General features: G+C 34.8%; 1 protein-coding gene across 1 annotated transcript in view; it reads left to right on the forward strand.

The window, feature by feature from the left end:
- Window positions 1–21,366, forward strand: part of LOC106879565 (myosin-IIIb) — a 113,140-nt gene that overhangs the window by 24,761 nt on the left and 67,013 nt on the right. The window contains exons 3-5 of the mRNA XM_014929199.3: window positions 13,045–13,175; window positions 18,616–18,718; window positions 19,911–20,013. Of these exons, the coding sequence (XP_014784685.2) occupies window positions 13,045–13,175; window positions 18,616–18,718; window positions 19,911–20,013 (337 nt within the window). The remainder of the gene's footprint in view (window positions 1–13,044; window positions 13,176–18,615; window positions 18,719–19,910; window positions 20,014–21,366) is intronic.

Below are 21,366 nucleotides of genomic sequence, written 5' to 3' on the forward strand. Positions count from 1 at the left end.
TGTAGAGGCTCTCTTATTAGCTTGGAGTGTTTTTGATGCTCATAGTTAACCAGGTAGTGCAGGAAGATGGAATCTCTCCCAACAACAGACATCAAAGTATTTGTGTTAACTGTCACAAGAGAAAAGAACATGCACTAGATAAGAGAAGTTGAAGAGGACTTAAACAGATTAATCGGGTCTTCAAAGATGTTGAGAGAATGTTATCGAAGTTAATTCAGGACCAGGATGTAAAACTACAAATATATTTCTAAATTTCTAAGGAGACAACAGAAAGAGGATTTCTTACCCACTTTTGTCAGGAGCCTGCTTTTTATATTCTGATGTATGGTAAGAAATATAAGGGTAGATGAATGGGTTCTAAAGGCTATACAAGCCACACACATTGTGCCCAGTGTGGGAATTTATCATTTTTGGAAGCCCCCCGCCCCAAATGTTTAAAATGCATATATTCTGGTTGTCTAAACTCAAGAGATTACAAAACAAAAGACCTGAGTTTAAAATAATGTATGGTTCAATTTTTATAGCTGTTTAAAGTTGGCCAATTTAATGAAATTTGTTTTTTTTTTTAGTATCTTAAGATTGGATGTATTTTCTTTCACAAAAAAAAATTTTAACCTCTGTTTGAACTTATTTAGAAGCATTTTTTATTGTCTTCCAGTCTAGCATAGGCCAACATAAATTTGAGAAAATAGGGGATGTATGAAAAATATCCAAATTTTGGGTAAAACCCCCTCAAACACGATAATCTTTTTAAAAATTGACAAATTTTGACATATTAAGGGCTAACATATTTGGCATACTCAACGTTTTATGTAAACTATGGAAAAAAATCAGTTCAAAGGGGTTAAAAGGCCACACAAAAAGTATAATTGCAATTTGGATACTAAACATTAAAATCAACCAAAATTGGGTAAAATCAGTAGTTATTAAACAAGTATAAAAACAGGAAACATAAAATGGACTCAAAACCTAATCAATTTCTTGAAATAATTGATTGTAAATGCACTTTTTTGGCATTTAGCCTATTTTATGGGGTGAAAATCTGATTAGGAAGGCCAGATTTCAGCTTGGAGGATTTTGCCTTGCTTACACCGAAATTGAAGAAGGGCCAAAACATGGGATAACAAAAAGAAAATATTCCCAACAAATCTCTGGATTGAAATTTTACCATAGTCTACTCCCCACCCACGAAAAATACAATGACCATCACCACCCCCGCCCATCCCCACTATGATTCACAAAGAAAATCAGTATTATTTGCTCTAAATTGTGAAAACTGATCACTTATTATTCACAGCAAATATTGTAAGAACAATGCCGAACAGTAAATATGCATAACAGACCAGTCAGTAATATAGTGATTTGGTTCTTGATTGTTCTTCTGTCAAAGCAGACACCTTTTTATGTTTTCAAGAACGAACTGTGTGACCAACTTCACCATAAACAACTTGGGTTGGGACGTTTTGAAGCAATTGCTGGATGCGACATGATGGACATTCTTCTGAAGATGTCATGGATGTTATCCTTGATTGAAAGCTGGCGAGATCTTGCAGATAATCATTTTTAACCACAATATACCAAAAAAGCAATTTTGGTCAATATGCCTTGATTTGGTTATTTGAACCCAGATCCACATAAACAAAGAAAAAACAAATAATTTTGGTTGCAGCCGATAGCTCTTAAAATTGTGGTTCAAATGAGCCCTCAACCACTATCAGGTGATTATTTTAACCTGTGATATGATTTTTTTCCTGAATTAGCCAGTCTGGGCACCATGTACCATGTATGAATGTGATATAAGCAAGAGTAAGATTGGCATTGAGTACAGTAAAAAATTTAGTGTATAAGCATATGTTTACCAGGAATTTGTCTTTAGATCTCAACTATTCATAATCCAGGTGTTTAGGGCTGGAAAAATGGCTGAAGCATTGCAGTTTAATCTTGCAAATACCAAACTGCAATATTCTATTGTGATCTGGTGAGGGACCTTAATCAATAAATATTTAATCCTCCTGTTTACTATATCATCATTACTCTTCTTCTGTCCCATTCTATCAAACATCCTCTTCTCATCCATTCAGTCCTAGCCCAACTCATTCCTACCCTCCTCTTACTTTTGAAGGTCCACCCTAACGCTTCACCCTCACTATCTTCATTGCTTTCCATCTCCATTCAGTCGCTCCCACCTTCACTTCTAAAATCCGAGTAGTCCTGTAGCTCCTCTACAGCAAGAAACTTGCTGTAGAGTGGTGGGGTTGGGGTGGGGTGCGGTGCTGTGGGTGGGGGTGGATGTAGAGGTGGCGGTAGCAATGGTGGTAGAATTAAATTTCTGTAATCTCTATCCCTGTTTATAGGTCATGGAAAGCAAAAGGGATACAATCACACAAATGATACATTTCAAATACATTTGATATACAGGAATAGTTAGTGGAAAAAGACCAATAAAATGGTGAACTGCTAGATAGGTGACCTCATTAGTGTTGGAGTAAATTGTAATGAGAACATGAAAGTTAGAGTATGAAAAAAGCAAAAGAAATTCACAGAGCTGCTGATTCTGATAATAACACGTTTCTCTGTGCAAGAAGCAGACTACAGTTAGCTAGAAGAGAAACAGGCAAGGTGGACATGGGTGGAGTGTGATAACTATTTCACTACTCTACTTGTTTCAGGCTGTGTACCTGCCAGCATTGTGTTTGGAGTTAGTGAAGTTATTCAGGTTGTTGCTAGCTTGATATTTATGAGGGTTTTTTTTTTTAAATGTTTCTTCGGAGTAAGTAGGAGGAATATTAATTTTAGTATAGGATTGTAGTTGTGTTCTAGACTTAGTAGAGGTATCCATGTGTTTGAAACTGATTTAATACATAGCAACAAGGACTGCTGTTATGGGTTAAATATAATCAAAATGTAAAATTTTTTTGTCTCTAAAAGCATAAAAATCTCATGGCACAAGATTGAGTTTAGATAAGTGGTACATCGAACTAAATGTTTTAGTGTAAATTTACAGTCATTAAGACATTAAATGAAATGGTTATCAGTATATATTCATGTTTGTGTTTGGTGATTAAATCCTACCGAGATCAACTTTGCCTTTTATCCTCTTGGGTTTATTAAATAAATTACCAATCTAGATTAGTCTATCCATATCAGATGAGATGCCTTAATACAGGTGACCCCCACCGGATCTGTATGAGGCTTTGGATCATTTGTTACCAGGCTTCAAAGAAAAAAATAAATTTTTTAATTTTATTTCTAATTTATTGACTATTGCAATCTGTAGGGTATTTTTGCATTATACATGTAATATGTATGTATTATATATGTAATTATTAAATCATCTATTGAGGTGGTGAGTTGTCTGAATGATTAGCACATCAGTAAAGAAAAAAAAAAGCATTTTGTCTGTCTTTATGTTCTAAGTTCAAATTCCATTGAGATCGACTATGTTATTCATCCCATTCAGGGATGAAATAAGTATCTGTTGAGCATTGGGGTTGATGTAATCAATTTATATACACACCCAAAATTGCTGACTTTGGGCCAAAATTTGAAACCAATAATTAAATAAAATATTACACACTTTATTGCATTTTGTTATGTGCATGATCCACCAGTCCATGGGAAAATTGTCTTACATGAAGCCAGTCTATGGTGCAAGAAAGGCTGGGGACCATTGCTTTATATATTTGTTTTTGCTCTTTGTTTTCTGAGTTGAAGTACCACTGTCTTAGTTCTCCAACAGCAACAAATTTATATATTTAAGAGTTCAAACATGTTGTCACCCCCATATTTCAAGACTTCTGCACAGATTCCATCAGACCCTAGAGATTTATTGTTATCCAGCTTATTCACAGCTAAATAAATGTCATTTAGAGTTGGTTCAAATGCCATCTCTTCTATAACTGGAAGGTGTTCGATTTTTTCTATCATCCTCATGTCAGCGGATGATGGTCTATTCAAAAGTGCAGAAAAATGTTCTACCAAGCGGTGTCAGTCAGAAGCAAATGTCCATTTGCTGTTCTCACTGGAGCCAATGAAGTAGATTTTGGGCCACAAACCTCCTTAACATAAGAGTACAAACCCTTGGCATCATTTCTATCAGCTGCTTCTCGTGTCCCTTTTGCTCTGTCTTCCACCATTCCTGCTTAATTTTCTTTAGAGCAGTCTGCACTTTCCTTTTCAGCTTTCTGTAAGCTTCATTTGACTTGGGGTTCAAGGACTGAGAAAGAAGTGTATCGCCTAAGTTTTGTGTTTCTAAAAGTAGATCATGAATTTCTGCTGATCTATCTGAGAACCAGTCACTGGACTTATGGGATTTAAATCCCACTGACGAACTTGCAGCTTGAAATACTTTTGTTTTGAAATCTTCCCATAGATTGTTTGGGTCAAGATTGATACTTTCTATAGCATCATGGAATCTTTGCAAGTTGCTTGATAATTTAATTTTTGCAACATTTAACTTTTTGGGTACCTTATGACCAGACTGTCGATTTTTCGGCATTATCGAAAAATCTGTTTTTCCATGTACTAGATGATGGTCAGTCCAGCTCAATGCCCCTCTCATGGCCCAAACACTAGAAACATCTTTCATATCACATTTTCTGATCAGAATATAATCTATGAGATGCCAGTGCTTAGATCTTGGGTGCATCCAGGTGGTTTTATATTTATTTTTCGGCTTAAACAGAGTGTTGGTGACAACCAGATTATTTTCAGTACAAAATGTCAAAAGAGCTGCTCCATTTTTATCACATTTTCCAATCTCATGTCGACCTAAAACAGGCCATGAAACATAGTCCTTCCCAACTCTTGCATTGAAATCTCTCAATATGACCAGCTTGTCAGAAATTGGCACTTTCCTCAATAATTGTGCTAGATCATCATAAAACTGTCCTACAGTTTCATCAAAATGGAACATTATTGGTGCATAAATCCTGACAACGGTAAGAAACCTACCTTTTGTCAGTTTAATATGGCATGACATGATCCATTCAGATATACCACTTGGAAGCTCTGCAATGGAGGATACTAATGTATTCTTGAGAGCAAACCCAACACCAGATTCTCTACGCTGACCCTTGTGTGAACTCAAATGTGGGAAGACGATTTTCTGTCGAAATAGTCTTAGAAGAAATTTCTCTTCTGATACATATGTGAAAGTACATTGGGTTACAAATGAACTCATTGGATTGCAGATATTGTTATGTATCATTTACCATGAATATTAGATTTATTATTTACAACCCTATCAGAATGATAGTTCTGATATAAAAGAACAACAAAGAGTAAATTTGCTGCTTTGCATAAAGCTTAGCCAAACTGGAATTAATTAGAGTAACAAGAAGCAGTATTGAATAAAATATATGCATGTACAAAGATATTAACACATGTCTGAGAAGAGAAATTTCTCTTAAGACTGTTTCTGCAGCAAAAGACCATCCCACATTCAGGTGTGCATGAGTGTGTTGAATATCATTATACATGTGTATATTTTATTCAGTAGTGCTTCGATGTAAAATATATATTGGTTTAATGATAGAAACAGGAAAATAAAACTCAAAACATGAGTATGTATGTGTTCTTTTTTTTATTAATAACTGGTAAAAGTTAAAGAATAACTGAAGGACCATGAGTTTCATATGTATATATATATAATCACTCTTATTCCAAAATGTTTACTCACACCTTGAACTGATTAGATTTTTTTTTCATATATACCCTTATGCATCTATATATATTTTTTTAATCTGCCTTTGGTATATTCTGAATTTGATTTTCATCCATTTTATTTCTGTTGTCTTTTTTCTGTGTCTGCGTGTTCATAGTTTTGATTTTAACCTCTTTCATACATTTAACTCTATTTTTACCTAATTTCTTTTCCTATTGTATGCTTTCTTATCACTTTCTCCAATGTGTTTGTAGCTACCTTTATTAAATACTAGCAGAGCAACCCGGCGTTGCCGGGGAATGAAATTGTTGCTTATATACTGGAAGGAAAAAAGTAAAATATGCTGTATAGAAATCTGAGGACATTCTGTAGATGGACTCTCAGATGAATGATGACTGGGCACCTCTCATGAATTGGAAAATTGAAGATGCGCCAAAAAGCCTCATTGGTACTTGGAAACTTTTACGAAAATTAAAATGTGGATTAAATGAAAAAAATGATTTACGTGAATATCCTCACAAGAGTAATTGAAATAAATTGCGATTGTGGAACCCCTCACGCACGTACGAAAGCACACACACGCGCATGCACACGCACAGAGTATCACACATCAGATGAAATGGAAGTGTGTGCGTGTGTGTGTGACAGAGAGAGAGAGAGAGAAAGTGAGAGAGAGAGAAAGTGAGAGAGAGAGAGGTTTGTTGTCATGTATACGTACATGCATAAATATGCATACATCTTTGTGTGTGTGTGTGTGTGTGTGTAAGAGAGAGAGAGTAAATCTATACTATATATAAAACAGAGATGTGTGTGTAATCGACTTCACCAAATGCTTCCATACTTGTGATGCGTGAATAATTTGACCTCGGATAAATGTTAGGCTCTTCATTTGATTTTTAAAATTAAAAATAAATAATATTGCTTTATATTTAAGATTCACTTCTTTAAAAAGGTTCCTCAATGTCAACTTCCGGTATTGACGTAACAACGGCAAAAAGCTTCACTCTCTATTTTGTGTGTGAGTGTGTATGAGAGAGAGAGAGTAAATACTACATACACACCGCTCTCTCACTCTGTCTCACACACATACACATGCACACATACACCCCTTGACTCACTCACACTCTGTCTCTTACAAACACACACATACATAAATGTATACAAACATATTTACAAAGACACACATGTGTATGCGCGCGCGTGCGTATTTGTAAGAGACAGAGTGCGAGTGAGTCAAGGGCTGTGTTGTCATATGCATACATCCAAAGATGTATGTATATTTATGCATGTACGTATACATGACAACAAACCTCTCTCTCTCACTCACACCCTGTCTCTTACAAACACACACATATACATAAATGTCTACAAACATATTTACAAAGACACACGTGTGTATGCGCGCGCGCGTGCGTGCGTGGGGGGTTCCACAATCGCCATTTATTTCAATTACTCTTGTGAGGATATTCACGTAAATCATTTTTTTCATATAATCCCCATTTTAATTTTCGTAAAAGTTTCCAAGTATCAATGAGGCTTTTTGGCACATCTTCAATTTTCCCCATTCATGAGAGGCGCCCAGCCATCATTCATCTGAGAGTCCATCTACAGAATGTCCTCTCAAATTTCTATACAGCATATTTTGCCGTTTTTTCTTCAAGTATATATGCAACAATTTCATTCCCGAGCAACGCCGGGTGCCTCTGCTAGTACTACATACACACCGCTCTCTCACTCCGTCTCACACACATACACACGTACACATACATCCAAAAATGATGGATGCATATGACAACACACCCCTTGACTCACTCACACTCTGTCTCTTACAAACACACACATACATAAATATATACAAGCATATTTACAAAGACACACGTGTGTATGCGTGCGTGTGTGCTGTGTGTGTGTGAGAGAGAGAGAGAGAGACAGACAGACAGACAGACAAACAGACAGACAGAGAGACAGAGAGAGATAGAGCCAGTGAAGGGGTGTGTTGACAATTATACGTACATACATAAATAGTCATACATTTCTTGTACGTGTGTGTGAGAGAGAGAGAGAGAGTCACTGAAACATCTCTCTGTCTGTCTGTCTGTCTCTCTCTCTCTCTCACACACACACACATGCAGATATACACACAGAAAAGATGTATGCATATGTATTTATGTATGTACGTAGACATCACAACACACCCCTTCACTCACACACATGTGAGCGTATGAGGATCTTGTTCAAAACGGGGGCACCAGTATTTTCTTAACGAAACACTTTGAAACTTGGGACACTGGTAGAATGTGTCATATAAAACATCTTTTTCTCTTAGTCTTCTTAACAAAAACGTACATCGCAAGTTATTTCATGTTAAAGTTGTCATATTTCTGTAATTTCAACCAATCACTGACGTCTATTCACCTGAATAGAGTTACTGCTGGCCGGTCATAAAAATGTTATTCCCTGTGGGATATTTCATCCGGTTTAATCGTAATTTATACGCATATATTGTTTATATAATAAATTACGCTGTGCGTATCTATGTGTGTAACAATTTTAGAGTTCAGATTCTAGAGTTAGGGTTAGTTTTAGGGTTAGGGTTAGGGTTAGGGTTAACAGTCTAGTTAGGGTTAGGGTTAGGGGATTAATACGATATACACCGTTACAGCGCTAACTGTTTTCAACTGAATAGACGTCAGTGATTACTAGAAATTATCAAAATAAGACAATTTTTTTACATGAAATAAATTCGAATACAAATTTTTTTTCTGTTCTATAACACAAAATAGATAAGTATACGAAGTTTGAAAGTCTTTCGGTACCAAAAACACTACATAAAACATAAATGAAAACTGGTGCCCCCGTTTTGAACAAGATCCGCGTATGATTCATTACGAATACATAGAGCTGAACACGGCGTGCCAAAAAAAAAAAAATAATAGAAAATTTATTTACGGAAATTAACGAAGTGTGCGAGTTCGGGATCTTGTTCAAAAAAATTTTTGTATTCGAATTTATTTCATGTAAAAAATTGTCTTATTTTGATAATTTTTACTAGTCACTGACATCTATTCAGTTGAAAACAGTTAGCGCTGTAACGGTGTATATCGTATTAATACCCTAACCCTAACCCTAACCCTAACTAGACTGTTAACCCTAACCCTAACACTAACCCTAACCCTAACCCTAACACTAAAACTAACCCTAACTCTCGAATCCGAACTCTAAAATTGTTACACACATAGATACGCAAAGCGTAATTTATTATATAAACAATATATGCGTATAAATTACGATTAAACCGGATGAAATATGTCACAGGGAATAACATTTTTATGACCGGCCAGCAGTAACTCTATTCAGCTGAATAGACGTCAGTGATTGGTTAAAATTACAGAAATACGACAACTTTAACATGGAATAACTTGCGATGTACGTTTTTTTGTTAAGAAGACTAAGAGAAAAAGATGTTTTATATGACACATTCTACCAGTGTCCCAAGTTTCAAAGTGTTTCGTTAGTGTTTCGTTAAGAAAATACTGGTGCCCCCGTTTTGAACTAGATCCCGAGTTTGGAACGAAATCAAACCTGGAGTGTGTGAATGAGAGAGAGAGAACATTGCAAAGAATGAATGAGATGAACATGGAACGCCCAAAAATCGTATAAATAAAAGCACGTTAAAAACTATCTTGTACGGAATATTTAAATTTATGAACTTCGTAAATATGTCTTTCAGTAATTGATGGTAGTTGTTTACAGAAAGCGAACATTAAAAGTAGAGAGTGAGAGACGTCGCCGTTTTTTCACGTCCGTACCGGAAGTTGACATTGAGAAACCTTTTTAAAGAAGTGAATCTTAAATATAAAGCAATATTATTTATTTTTAATTAGAGATAAAAAAAATCAAATGAAGAGCCTAAGATTTATCCGAGGTCAAATTATTTATGTATCACAAGTATGGAAGTAAATAGTGAAGCCGTTTTCACGTGAAAAGCGATTACACACACACCTCTGTTTTATATATAGTATAGATATAGATGTAGATATGTCATTCAGTTTTTAATCACGGTATCTTTTAACCTAGTTCCCACCTACTCTTATTTTTCCTTGTCTTTATTCTTGTACTTTCCCTCCTCTTCCTTTCTCACTCTCTTCTTCCCCCTCACTTTCTTCTTAGCTTCTATGCATTTCTCTTCTTGTTTCTTCTGTGAATGCAAATCTCCTTCCCTTGCAGCTAACTCATATATGTATTTTTATTTTTGCATTCTTTTTTCATACTTGTTTGTGATACTCATTCAGCTTTTATAACTTTTAATTTTGATTTTAATATTTATCACTTAAAATATTTTTCTTTAACTTCTAATTTCTAAACGGGCCTTTTTCATTTGCTATATTTCTTATATATAGGCAAATTCCTCAAGTATAGGCAAATTATATTACCAAGTTTTTAATTCATTTTCACTTGCTTTTAATGCATGTATTTTTCCATTATAGTCATTTGTTTGACTTCCTGTTATTTTGAACAGTAATAAAGCTCTGCCCAATCAACTTTAAATGTTTAAATGTAATAAAAAATTATTACTTCATTGCTTATTAATACTTATAAACCATAAACTGTTCTGAGTACTCATGGTTGTCAAATGATTGGTTATGTGAAACTTTGAATTACAGTTTGTGAAGTCTTTTCACCTTCAATAAAACACTATATATACATGTATATGTATATATACAAGAGTGGACCAAAGAGTTCATAATTTGACTGTGAAGGAGTGATGCTAGAGCTATGAAATCTTGCATGCATTAATTTTAACTCTTCTTCAAATTACGCCGAGGTTGACATTGCCTTTTATCTTTCAGGTTGATAAATTAAGTACCTGTCACATACTGGGGTCAATCTAATCAATTGGCTCCCTCCTCCAAAATTTCAGGCCTTGTGCCTAGAGTAGAAAAGAATTTTAACTCTTATTAATAACTGCATTGTTTCATTCCAGGTAAACTGACTTCTCACTGTTCAAAGAAGACTTCAAAAGTAACTAGTAGCAACTTCTCTTGAAAATTGACAAAATTTGGCATTGTGGTGTTATCAAGTACCTTCAGAAAAAGGATATAACCCCACCCTCCCAATGACATTTATGCTGATATGGTTCCTACATTAAGGGATGACACTCCAGCTTTATCAACAGTGTAAAAGTGGGCAGCTGAATTTAGCAGAGAAAGAGAGAGCCTTGAAGATGACCCAAAGTCTGGGCAACCTACAACTGCCACCACTGACGAAAACATTGGTTGTGTTCACCACATGGTGATGGATGACAAGCGACTGACTATAAATCAAATAGCCAATGCTATTAGCATATCGTATGAGTGAATTGAGAATATTATGCACAATGAACTTGGCATGACAAAGGTTTCTGCTTTGTGGGAGCCATGTCTTCTGACATCTGATCAAAAGTGCACCAGGCTGATCACATCACAGGAAAATCTGACATTGTTTGAGGCAGATCCAGCTGGTTTCCTTGAATGTTTCCTGAGCCAGGATTTGTGTTGGCTTCATCACTTTGAGTCAGTGACAAAGAAACAATCTACACAATGGAAACACTCTGCTTGCCTGCTTCAAAGAAGGCCAAGGTCATTTTATCTGCAGAGAAGGTGATGCCTTCAGTTGTTTGTCATGGAAAAGGCATTGAGTTTATTGGCTATCTCCAAAAGTGGAGAGTACTATGCCAACTTGCTGAGGTAGTTGTGACAGGCTGTCAAAACCAAACACTCAGGAAAACTGACAAAAGAGGTCTTCTTTCTTCAGAACAATGCTCCAGCACACAAATCCTTGATTTCAATAGCTTCTGTGCCTGACTATGGCTTTGAATTGGTTGATCACTCTCCCTATTCTCCTGATTTGACTCAATCTGACTATCATCTGTTCCCCAACATGTAAAAAACACCTGGCTGATAACTAGTATTGCAGTGATGATGGCATCATATTTGCTGTTGATGACTTTTTTGACCAACAGGATGATGACTTCTTCACCAGTGAGATACAAGCACTCCAACACCAATAGGAAAAGTGTGTGGACTGCAAGCGGGGGGGGGGGGGGGACTATGTTGAAAAATAAACCTCATTTGTTCTCATGCTATGAGAGCTTCTTGGTCAGCCTATGAACATTTCAGTCAACTCTTTGTGTGTGCGTGTGTGTGTATTTTATATATATATATATATATATATATATATATATATATATATATATATATATATATATATATATATATATATATATATATATATATATATATATGTATATATATATGTATATATATTGATAGGAAGGACAAAAAAAGAAAGAAAGAGACCTCGATATTATGTAAATAGAGAAATTTATCTGTAAAAATATGTGACACTTATTCGGTAGCCATGATAAAACTCCGAGTTTCGGATGCTGCGGTGGGAGCCCACGCCAACATCTCATATATATATATATACATATACACATACACGCATGCACGTATGTATACTCACAAATATATGTGTATATATATGTTTATAGATATAATAAAAAGAATGAGCTTATTGCTGTCAAGTGTTTTAGTGGCTGCACTGTTGGAAGATAAAATGAATTGTGGTAGGAATTGAAAGCAGATCATAGAAGAATGTAAACATTGTAAGGAATTTAGTCGGGTATTCTACTATTTCTGCCAATAATCTAAGAGATGAATAATTACACTGATAACATTGTTACATATATAAATATACAGAGCAGTCATGTGCAAACTTTGGCCCATGGGACTTTTTAAAAGTCCCAAGGGTGCTAAGGAAAATTACCTTGAATTTTTTAGTAGCGTGGCCCACCTAGTGATGGGTTGTGTCTTATACAGCCTACCTCTTGCAAAAGGTTGCTCATGCTTGATATGTAAACTGATTAATTAAAGATCACTGTACATTTGTATAACGTTATGACCTTAGATGTTTAGGCTTAAATGCACCAGTACTGCTTCTTGAATGGTGGTAAGGTTATTGTAGTAGTAGTAATAAAAGTAATAATTGTTGTAATTATAGATAAACTGATATTGGTAGGGAAGATAGCAATACATGGTTTCATTCGAAGCAAGCTCAATATCTAAAAAGAATTCATAAAGATAGGAGAGAGTATATTTTGGTAGCTAAAGAACTGCTTTTGTAATTTGAGGGAATCTCTGAAAGAAACTCAAATAAATAATTGCCATTTTTTTCTTGTTTGCAATTTAAAAGACTATTTTGTTAAATAAGTTCAAAAAATTATTCAATCTTTAGTTTACTTTAAATTATATGAACATTGGGGTTAAATGATTGAAAACTTTGTCTTATTTCTTTTAGTATTTCTACAAGTTTAATGTTTTGTTTCATTTTATTTTAAGTTTGTCAAGAAGTATTGCTATGCCAAAAAGTCAGAAAATCCTCCACATATCTTTGCAATAGCTGATACTGCCTACCAGAATATGGTTGCAAACAACTTATGCTCATCTGACAACCAATGCATCCTTATAAGGTAGGTGTATATTTAAGATTAATTGTCTTTCATGTGGTTTCTGTAGACATAATCATACATTCATATTAACCAGAATCCATAAATTTACTGCTTAATTCTAATTTGACTGGGTAGGCCATCACTTTACCTCAGGTAACTTGGCCTCAATATTTCAATAACAATGAGTCAGTTTTTTTTATAAAGGAACTGCATCTGCTTACAGTTTGGAGTTGGACCATCCATGGTAATTGCCTACAACTAGGTGGAGTTGACTGTTGAAAGCAGAGTGTCAATAATCTGTCAAGTAACCATAGCTAGTGGAGGTGCAATGGCCCAGTGGTTAGGGCAGCAGACTCGCGGTCGTAGGATTGCGGTTTCGATTCCCAGACCAGGCATTGTGAGTGTTTATTGAGCGGAAATACCTAAAGCTCCACAATGTTCCGGCAGGGTGGTGGTGGTGAACCCTACTCTCCTCTCTCACCACAATTTTCTCTCCCTCTTTCTTGCTGTTTCTGTTGTGCCTGTAATTCAAAGGGTCAGCCTTGTCACACACTGTGTCACGCTGAATCTCCCCGAGTACTACGTTAAGGGTATACATGTCTGTGGAGTGCTCAGCCACTTGCACATTAATTTCACAAGCAGGCTGTTCTATTGATCAGATCAACTGGAACCCTCGTCGTTGTAACCGACGGAGTGCCATTAACCATTGCTAATATGCCTCATGATAAATTATCCTCTAATCTTTTAGCACTTAGATTATTTTGTAAAATGCAATGCTTATTTATTCATATTATTTTGTATTAATCAAAGGTGGTGAGCTGGCAGAATCGTTAGTATGCTGGGCAGTATTTTGTTTGCCACTACATTCTGAGTTCAAATTCTGCTGAGGTTAACTTTGCCTTTCATCCTTTTGGGGTCGATAAATTAAGTACCAGTGAAACACTGGGGTTGATATAATCAATTACTCTCCTGCCCCCTGATTTCAGGCCTTGTGTCTATAGTAGAAATGATTATTTTGTATTAATCATGTATTATATTGAAGCTTCAAGTACTGAATGATGTGACTGTTTATTTTTAGAATGACATTATAGGATAAGTATAAGGGGCCATATCTGACCAGTTTGAACATAAAACAGTTAGAATATTTGATCTAGTTATGGGCAGTTTAAATGCTGATGAGTTAATGGAGTATGTGGTCCAGTTTTCAACCTCAATTAAGAAAGTTTCATTTAAGGTAGAACAACTTACCAATCCACCTCAAAGATTTTGAGTAAAAGCTTAAAAGGTGTTGTATTTAGACTATTATTTTAAATCAAATAGTATTAAACCATTGTTTATCACAAGGCTAAAATATTTCTATATCTAAATACAACAAGCAAGAGAGATAACTTCAATAAGATTGATTTATTGAAATGTTTGGAAAATATAGACAATGCAGATTGGAGTAGATCTGGTCTTTAAATTTTAATCACTTGATCTTATTGGATTTATTTCCCTTACTGATTTTCTTTAGATTTTAAACACCTCTACAGAGAATTTTTGCTTATTAATTGCATAGATAATCTCAGGTAATATAGACTCATCTGATAATATATAGTAGAATGTGCAAGCATTGCATAAAAATTGAGATATACTTCATACTGATTTCTTGTGTGTATGTAGAGAGTAAATCATTAAAGAGGTATAGTCATTTGAATATATTGTAATACCTAGTTTTAACACTGAAGTGAGAGAGTGAAACATTTGGCACTTTGTTGTGGTAATAAGTCAAACTATTTGTATAATTTTCAATATCAAATTTTAATGCCACTCTTGCCAAGATCTTCCAAATAAAAATTACTATTATCTTTCTGCTACGAAAATAATTTTGAGTGTATCAACAAATGCTAAAAGTGTTTCAATCTTGATAAGATATGTGACAACTTTTCATGTCTTGTGAAATTTTCTTGTCAATACAAAAACTAACACACTTTGCTGTGTGTATTTCTGCATTTGATATGTTTATTCATAAATGTGGTTTGAAAACACGTGATAAGTTCTTTCAGATAAGTGATATTACTGATGTTACACAATTGGAGACGGTATATGACATCAAATAGGTTTATTGTTTACATTAGAGTAGGTGTAAGGGAATGTCTATCCATGGTTAGTATTTGCAGTAATCATTTACATGTAAATAAGTTTTTGTGTGAATGTGTTGTGAGCCAAGTAATGATTCTATGACAAATTGTTAGTAAGCTTTCTGCTGCAATTTGTTGCTCTACTTTAAAAACTTGCTTTTTCTGTGAGAGAAAAACATTTATACCATATTCTTATGAAGTGGGCGTTTTAATCAAGGTTATTATTCAAAACATTCTTTTTCATCATCAACACACTGTAGAAAACAAGATATGTGAGGTGTCACTTTTAGCAAGTTGAGACATTTTAAAACCTCAACGTGTTTTAATTAAAGAATAATTAGCACATGTCTTTAACAACACATAGGATGTGCATAATAACAGTCAATCTACTTTATATCTTCAAGCATCTTTTCAGTTATACATATAAGTGATAGCATCTCTGTCAGTTGTCTTGTTAATTATTTCGTTCTTTGGCAGCATCAATTACTTTCTTGTCTTTAGCAATATTTATTTTTTCTTTTGTGATATCAAAATTCAGAAGAAATCAAAGAAAAGAGAAGAGAGTAAGAAGAGTGTCTGTCCTCAAATAAAGAAATTTTTGACACTGTAGTCTCCTATTACATTGAGGCTTTGGTAGGCAGCAGGTTTAAGGATCACATCTTCATTCCAAGACCTAACACCCACAAAAGAAAGCACCAGCTTATAGTGATTTGGTCTGCCCCTTTCTTCTCACTCAACACTCAATGTGGAGGTGTGTGGCTTAGTGGTTAGAGTGTTGGATTATAAGATTTTGGTTTTGATTCCTGGACTTGAACAAAAGACTGTATTCCTACCTTCTTTAGTAGAGAGATTATATGCCTTCCTGTGTCTCTGTAGTTTTATGAAGCATTTATATTAATGTAAACATATAAATAGAACTTCTTCCACACTGAAATTAATACAACATGAAAAAGGTTGTGAAATGGCTGTAATCCTAAGGATGTCACATGGTTAAATAAATATGTAGTCACCTCTCACACCTCATTTATACATACATGTATGTGTGTGTGTGTGTGTTTATATATATATATATATATATATATATATATATATATATATATATATATATATATATACACACACACATATGTATTTATGTATATATATGTATTTATATATATATGTATTTATATATATATATCTTTATATATATACATGTGTATTTATGTATATATATGTATATCTTTATATATATATATATATATACATATATATATATATATATATATATATATATATATATATATATATATATATATATATATATCATCAGATCTTTATATATATATATATATATATATATATAGCTCAGAGCTTAGAGCATTGGGCTCACAATCATGAGGTATTGAGTTTGATTCTCACACTGGAATCTGTGTTGTACTCTTGAGCAAGACACTTTATTTCATGTTGCTCCAGTTCACTCAGCTGTAGAAATGAGTTGTCACATCACTGGTGCCAAGCTGTATCAGTCTTTGCCTTTTCCTTGGATAAGATTGGTAGCATAGAGAAGGGAGACTGGTATGCATTGGCGACTGCTAGTCTTCCATAAAGCAACCTTGGCCAGACTTGTGTCTCGGAGGGGAACTTTCTAGGTGCATCCCATGGACATTCATGACTTTACCCTTTTTTATGTAGATGTATGTATGTGTGTGTATGTGTACCATAAAAACCCATATAATTTACGTACTTTTTTTTCCCAAAATAAACTTCGGGGAATGCATAAATTACATGAGTAGATCATTTCCAGAATCTTTTTGAAATATTTTCTGTTGAAAAAAGATGTACAAAACATAAACATTCATACCAGAAGTTGACTCATTTAATGTCAGAATGGCTTAAATATAATGAAGTTGATTTTTATTTAGGCTGGACAGTATAATGTTTATTTTTTCTGTATAAATTTACTAAAACCATTAAATGGTTAACTACTTTTTGAAGTCTGATGTTCATGCTGGTAAACACAGTCTGTGCCATATTTTACATTGCTTGGAGTTTCTACCACTCGCAATGGAGCATCATTGACATACATAATAATATGGATATTCCTGACTGAAAAAACTGTAATGATATGGGTAATCATGATTGTATGTTTTTATTTTGTCTGTTTATTACTAGGCACAGTTTTAAGTTTGTTGTACTGTTAACACCAATTTTGAACATCGGCTTCATTAACATAAAATGCCTTCCACACATCAGATTCACATTGAGTACAAAAATACAAAAAACAAAAGCAAGAGAGCATTGTATTTGAAGTCCAACAGCTGTTTCCAGGAGCTTGAAGTTATGTAATAGTTGTAATGTTGGTAGATGGAGTGTGCATAAAGTCAAGGATGTGCAACCAGTAGTGGATGCATATAAACATTACGGTATATATAGAAAGAGAAAGATAATGTTGCAAACAAACTGATAAATATATAGATAGATAGATATGTAGGTAGGCAGGCAGGCAGGCATTCATGTATGGTGTATGTGTATGTATTCAGTCAAAGCTGATGATTCACTGTTGTACATGTTTGAATTTGTTTGTTTTTTGGCCAAATAAATGACTAAAAACTCTGGAATAATGATTAAGTGGGTCATCATTTTCGAATGAGTAAATAAACTCAATTACATGTATTAGATATTTCTCCCACATTTATATAGCCAAATTCCTCTCTGTGTGTGCGTGTGTTTGTGTGTGTGTGTGTGTGTGTGTGTGTGTGTGTGTGTGTGTGTGTGTGTGTGTGTGTGTGTGTGTGTGTGTGTCTGTGTGTACACTTGTTAGTATGTGTATGTATATATACATTTCAACAATAAAAGTGCTTACATACAATATAAAAACTTAATTCCAAAATGCTTGTGTCATTCTGTTTTTCTGAGATTTTTTGGAAAAAGTTAATTACCTTTAAGAAAAGTTTTCTTCAAATATTGTAACTGTATCAAGTGTATTTTGCAAAACCTTTGAAATACATATATACACATGTATGGCATGCCAGTGGCATGTAAAAGTACCCATTGCACTCTTGGAGTGGTTGGCGTTAGGAAGTGCATCTAACTGTAGAAACCATGCCAAATTAGACTGGAGGCCAGTGCAGCCCTTCAGCTTACCAGCCCTGCTCAAACCACCCAACCCATGCCAGCATGGACTACGGACACTAAATAATGATGATGACATGTGTTTGTTTGTGTGTGTGTGTGTGTGTGTGTTTGTGTGTGAGGGGGTTATACATACACGCACACACACTCACACAATATTTTTGCTTAAAGATAAACTATCATTTTTTCTTCATTCTTCTGATCGTATTAATTGTCTTATTATGCAGCGGAGAAAGTGGTGCAGGCAAAACTGAAAGCACCAAACTAATCATAAAGCAGTTGATGACTTTGTGCAATAGTCGCAGCCATTTGGAGCAGCAGATCATTCAGGTTAGTACACTAAATATTTCTTCCTACCATTGCATGTTTTGTTTTTTTTTAATTGGTTTGGTCTGGAAACAGTGACTCTACCATGATCTTCTTATGCCCTCTGAAACTGATAAAACTGATGCTGTTATTATTCCATTTGAATGGTCACAATTTCACTGCCGTAAGAAAATGATAGAAAATGCACCTTTTTTAGTTTTGGATAAAATGTGCATTTGTCTGAAGAGATGTCCAAAAAAAAACAAAAAAAAACTACATTAAGCTGTTTCCTTTTGCCTTTCCTTGTTTCTGTCATTAGACTACAGCTCCATGCTGATGCACTGCTTTGAAGGGTCTTAGTCAAACATATCAACCCCAGTACTTATTTTTAAGTCTGGTACTTATTCTATCAACTACCTTTTGCTGAACTGCTAAGTCACAGGGACATAAACAAATTAACACTGATTGTCAGGTAGTGGGAGTGGTGGGATAAACACAGACACAATCTCCCCCACACACACACACATGATAGACTTTCACAGTTTCCATTTACCAAATTCACTCATGTGGCATTAGTTGACTCATGGCTAAGTGAAAGATAGTTGCCTAAGACGCCATGTATTGGAACTTAACCTAAAACTATGTGGTTGGAAAGTGAGCTTCTTAAGCACACAAATGACTTGCATTGACTTTCAACCCACTGATCATCATCATCATCGTTTAATGTCCGTTTTGCATGCTGGTATGGGTTGGACGGTTTGGCTGTAAACTGGTGAGCCAGGGAGCTGTACCAGGTTCTAATCTGATTTGGCAAGGTTTATATAGCTGATTTGGCAAAATTTCCTAATGCCATCCACTCCAAGAGTGTAGTGGGTGCTTTGAACATGCCACCAGCATAGGTGCCATTGACATGACACTGGCATCAGCCACAACTATGATCTCACTTGGTTTGGCAGGTCTACACAAGCATGGTATATCACCAAATGACTTGGTCATCTGTCACTGCCTCCATGAGGTCCAACATGATAAAACTCTCACACAACAGAATGAGCTTTGTTGAGTCAGATGTTGTGACTCTGGGCCAGTTATATGCAAAAGGAGTCAGGTGGAGGTAGGAAACTGGGAAATAGATTGGGTCTATTACACAACTACTAAATAAACATCAAGTGTTAGCATATGGTTCATTCATCTTTCTTTTTTATTGTTTTCTTTGTAGGTGAACCCTTTACTTGAAAGTTTTGGAAATGCCCAAACCCTTATGAATGACAATTCAAGCCGCTTTGGAAAATATATTCAACTGAAATTTATTGATGGACAAGGTATGTATTAAGATGCACTTTACATGCAGGCATCCATCCATCCATCCATCCATACATACATACTTACATATATATATATACGTACATACATACATACATACATACATACATACATACATACATACGATTTGGGGGGATCTGAGTTCAGGAAGTTTGTATGCTTCAGGCAGTTAGCAACTGGTTTAGAGAACAAAATGTGGACTGTATACAATAAGATACAATGACAATGTATTGGCATCAAGTGTTACATGCTTTTTACTATATCAGAGTTGCAAAGAAGTTAGATAAGCTGATAGTTTCTATGTGGCACGCTGTTAGCAATTAATGCTGCTAAAAATGCAAATTGAGGGAGTGGAACAGGTAAAATGTATGCTACATATGTTTCTTAACTAGCTGAAGCTCATTCTGTAAATGTTATGCAATGAACTCTACTCAATGTAGCTAATCATCAGGCTGAGTTTACTTTAATGATGATTACATTGTCACATGGGGTTTCTAAGTCAGCCACAACACAAAGGTTAGTTCAACTGAACAGAAAAGCCAGTATTAAAAAATAAAAAAACAATATTTATATCATCAAGCATTATAGTCTTGGTTATGGCTTATAACTGGCCAGAATTTACCAATGGTTTCTCATCAAATGTTGTACTTGACAATATTGATGGCTCTTCAGATATACTGGGAGGAAGTGCACAGCCTCTTTTATGCTAGAAGTAAATATAGAGTCCTGGTTCACTTAGCGATGATAAAGAAGGGAAAAAAAAAAAGGTCGAATGAAAAAGTGATGAAAAGTCATCACATTTTCCTGGTGTACAAGAAGAGTCATCTCCCATAGAACAATGTCAGCTGTGGTCAAAGAGTGTCAGCTGTGCTTATGTACATGTTTTTTGATCTCTAGTCTGAAAAGGGGGTCTATCATATTACTGAAACATTTTCTTTCATGAGGGGAGCAATGTAGTATGTGTGTCATTACCTGTACCATATGTGTATGTGTATGAGTGTGCATGGATGTGTGTGTGTGTGCGTGTGCGCGTGTGTGTGCATGCATGCATGCATGCGCATGTACCGTGTGTGTATGTATGTGTGTGTGTGTATATATATATATATATATATATATATATATATATATATATATATATATATTAATATACACCATTACCAACACGGTCACTACTACTACTACAACCAACAAAAAATGCTCCCACATGGACTGTTGACACCAGTAAGGAACAATTATGAAATTTTCATTTAATTTCATTTTTTTAAATATGTATTTTTGATAAGGTTCGTTTTTTCAAGAACCGAAACATGTTAAAAATATCTGACAAAATTATAAATTAAAATTCATTTTTT

Source organism: Octopus bimaculoides, chromosome 2 (genome assembly GCF_046866305.1).
Source record: "Octopus bimaculoides isolate indiv1 chromosome 2, ASM4686630v1, whole genome shotgun sequence".
NCBI lineage: Eukaryota > Metazoa > Mollusca > Cephalopoda > Octopoda > Octopodidae > Octopus > Octopus bimaculoides.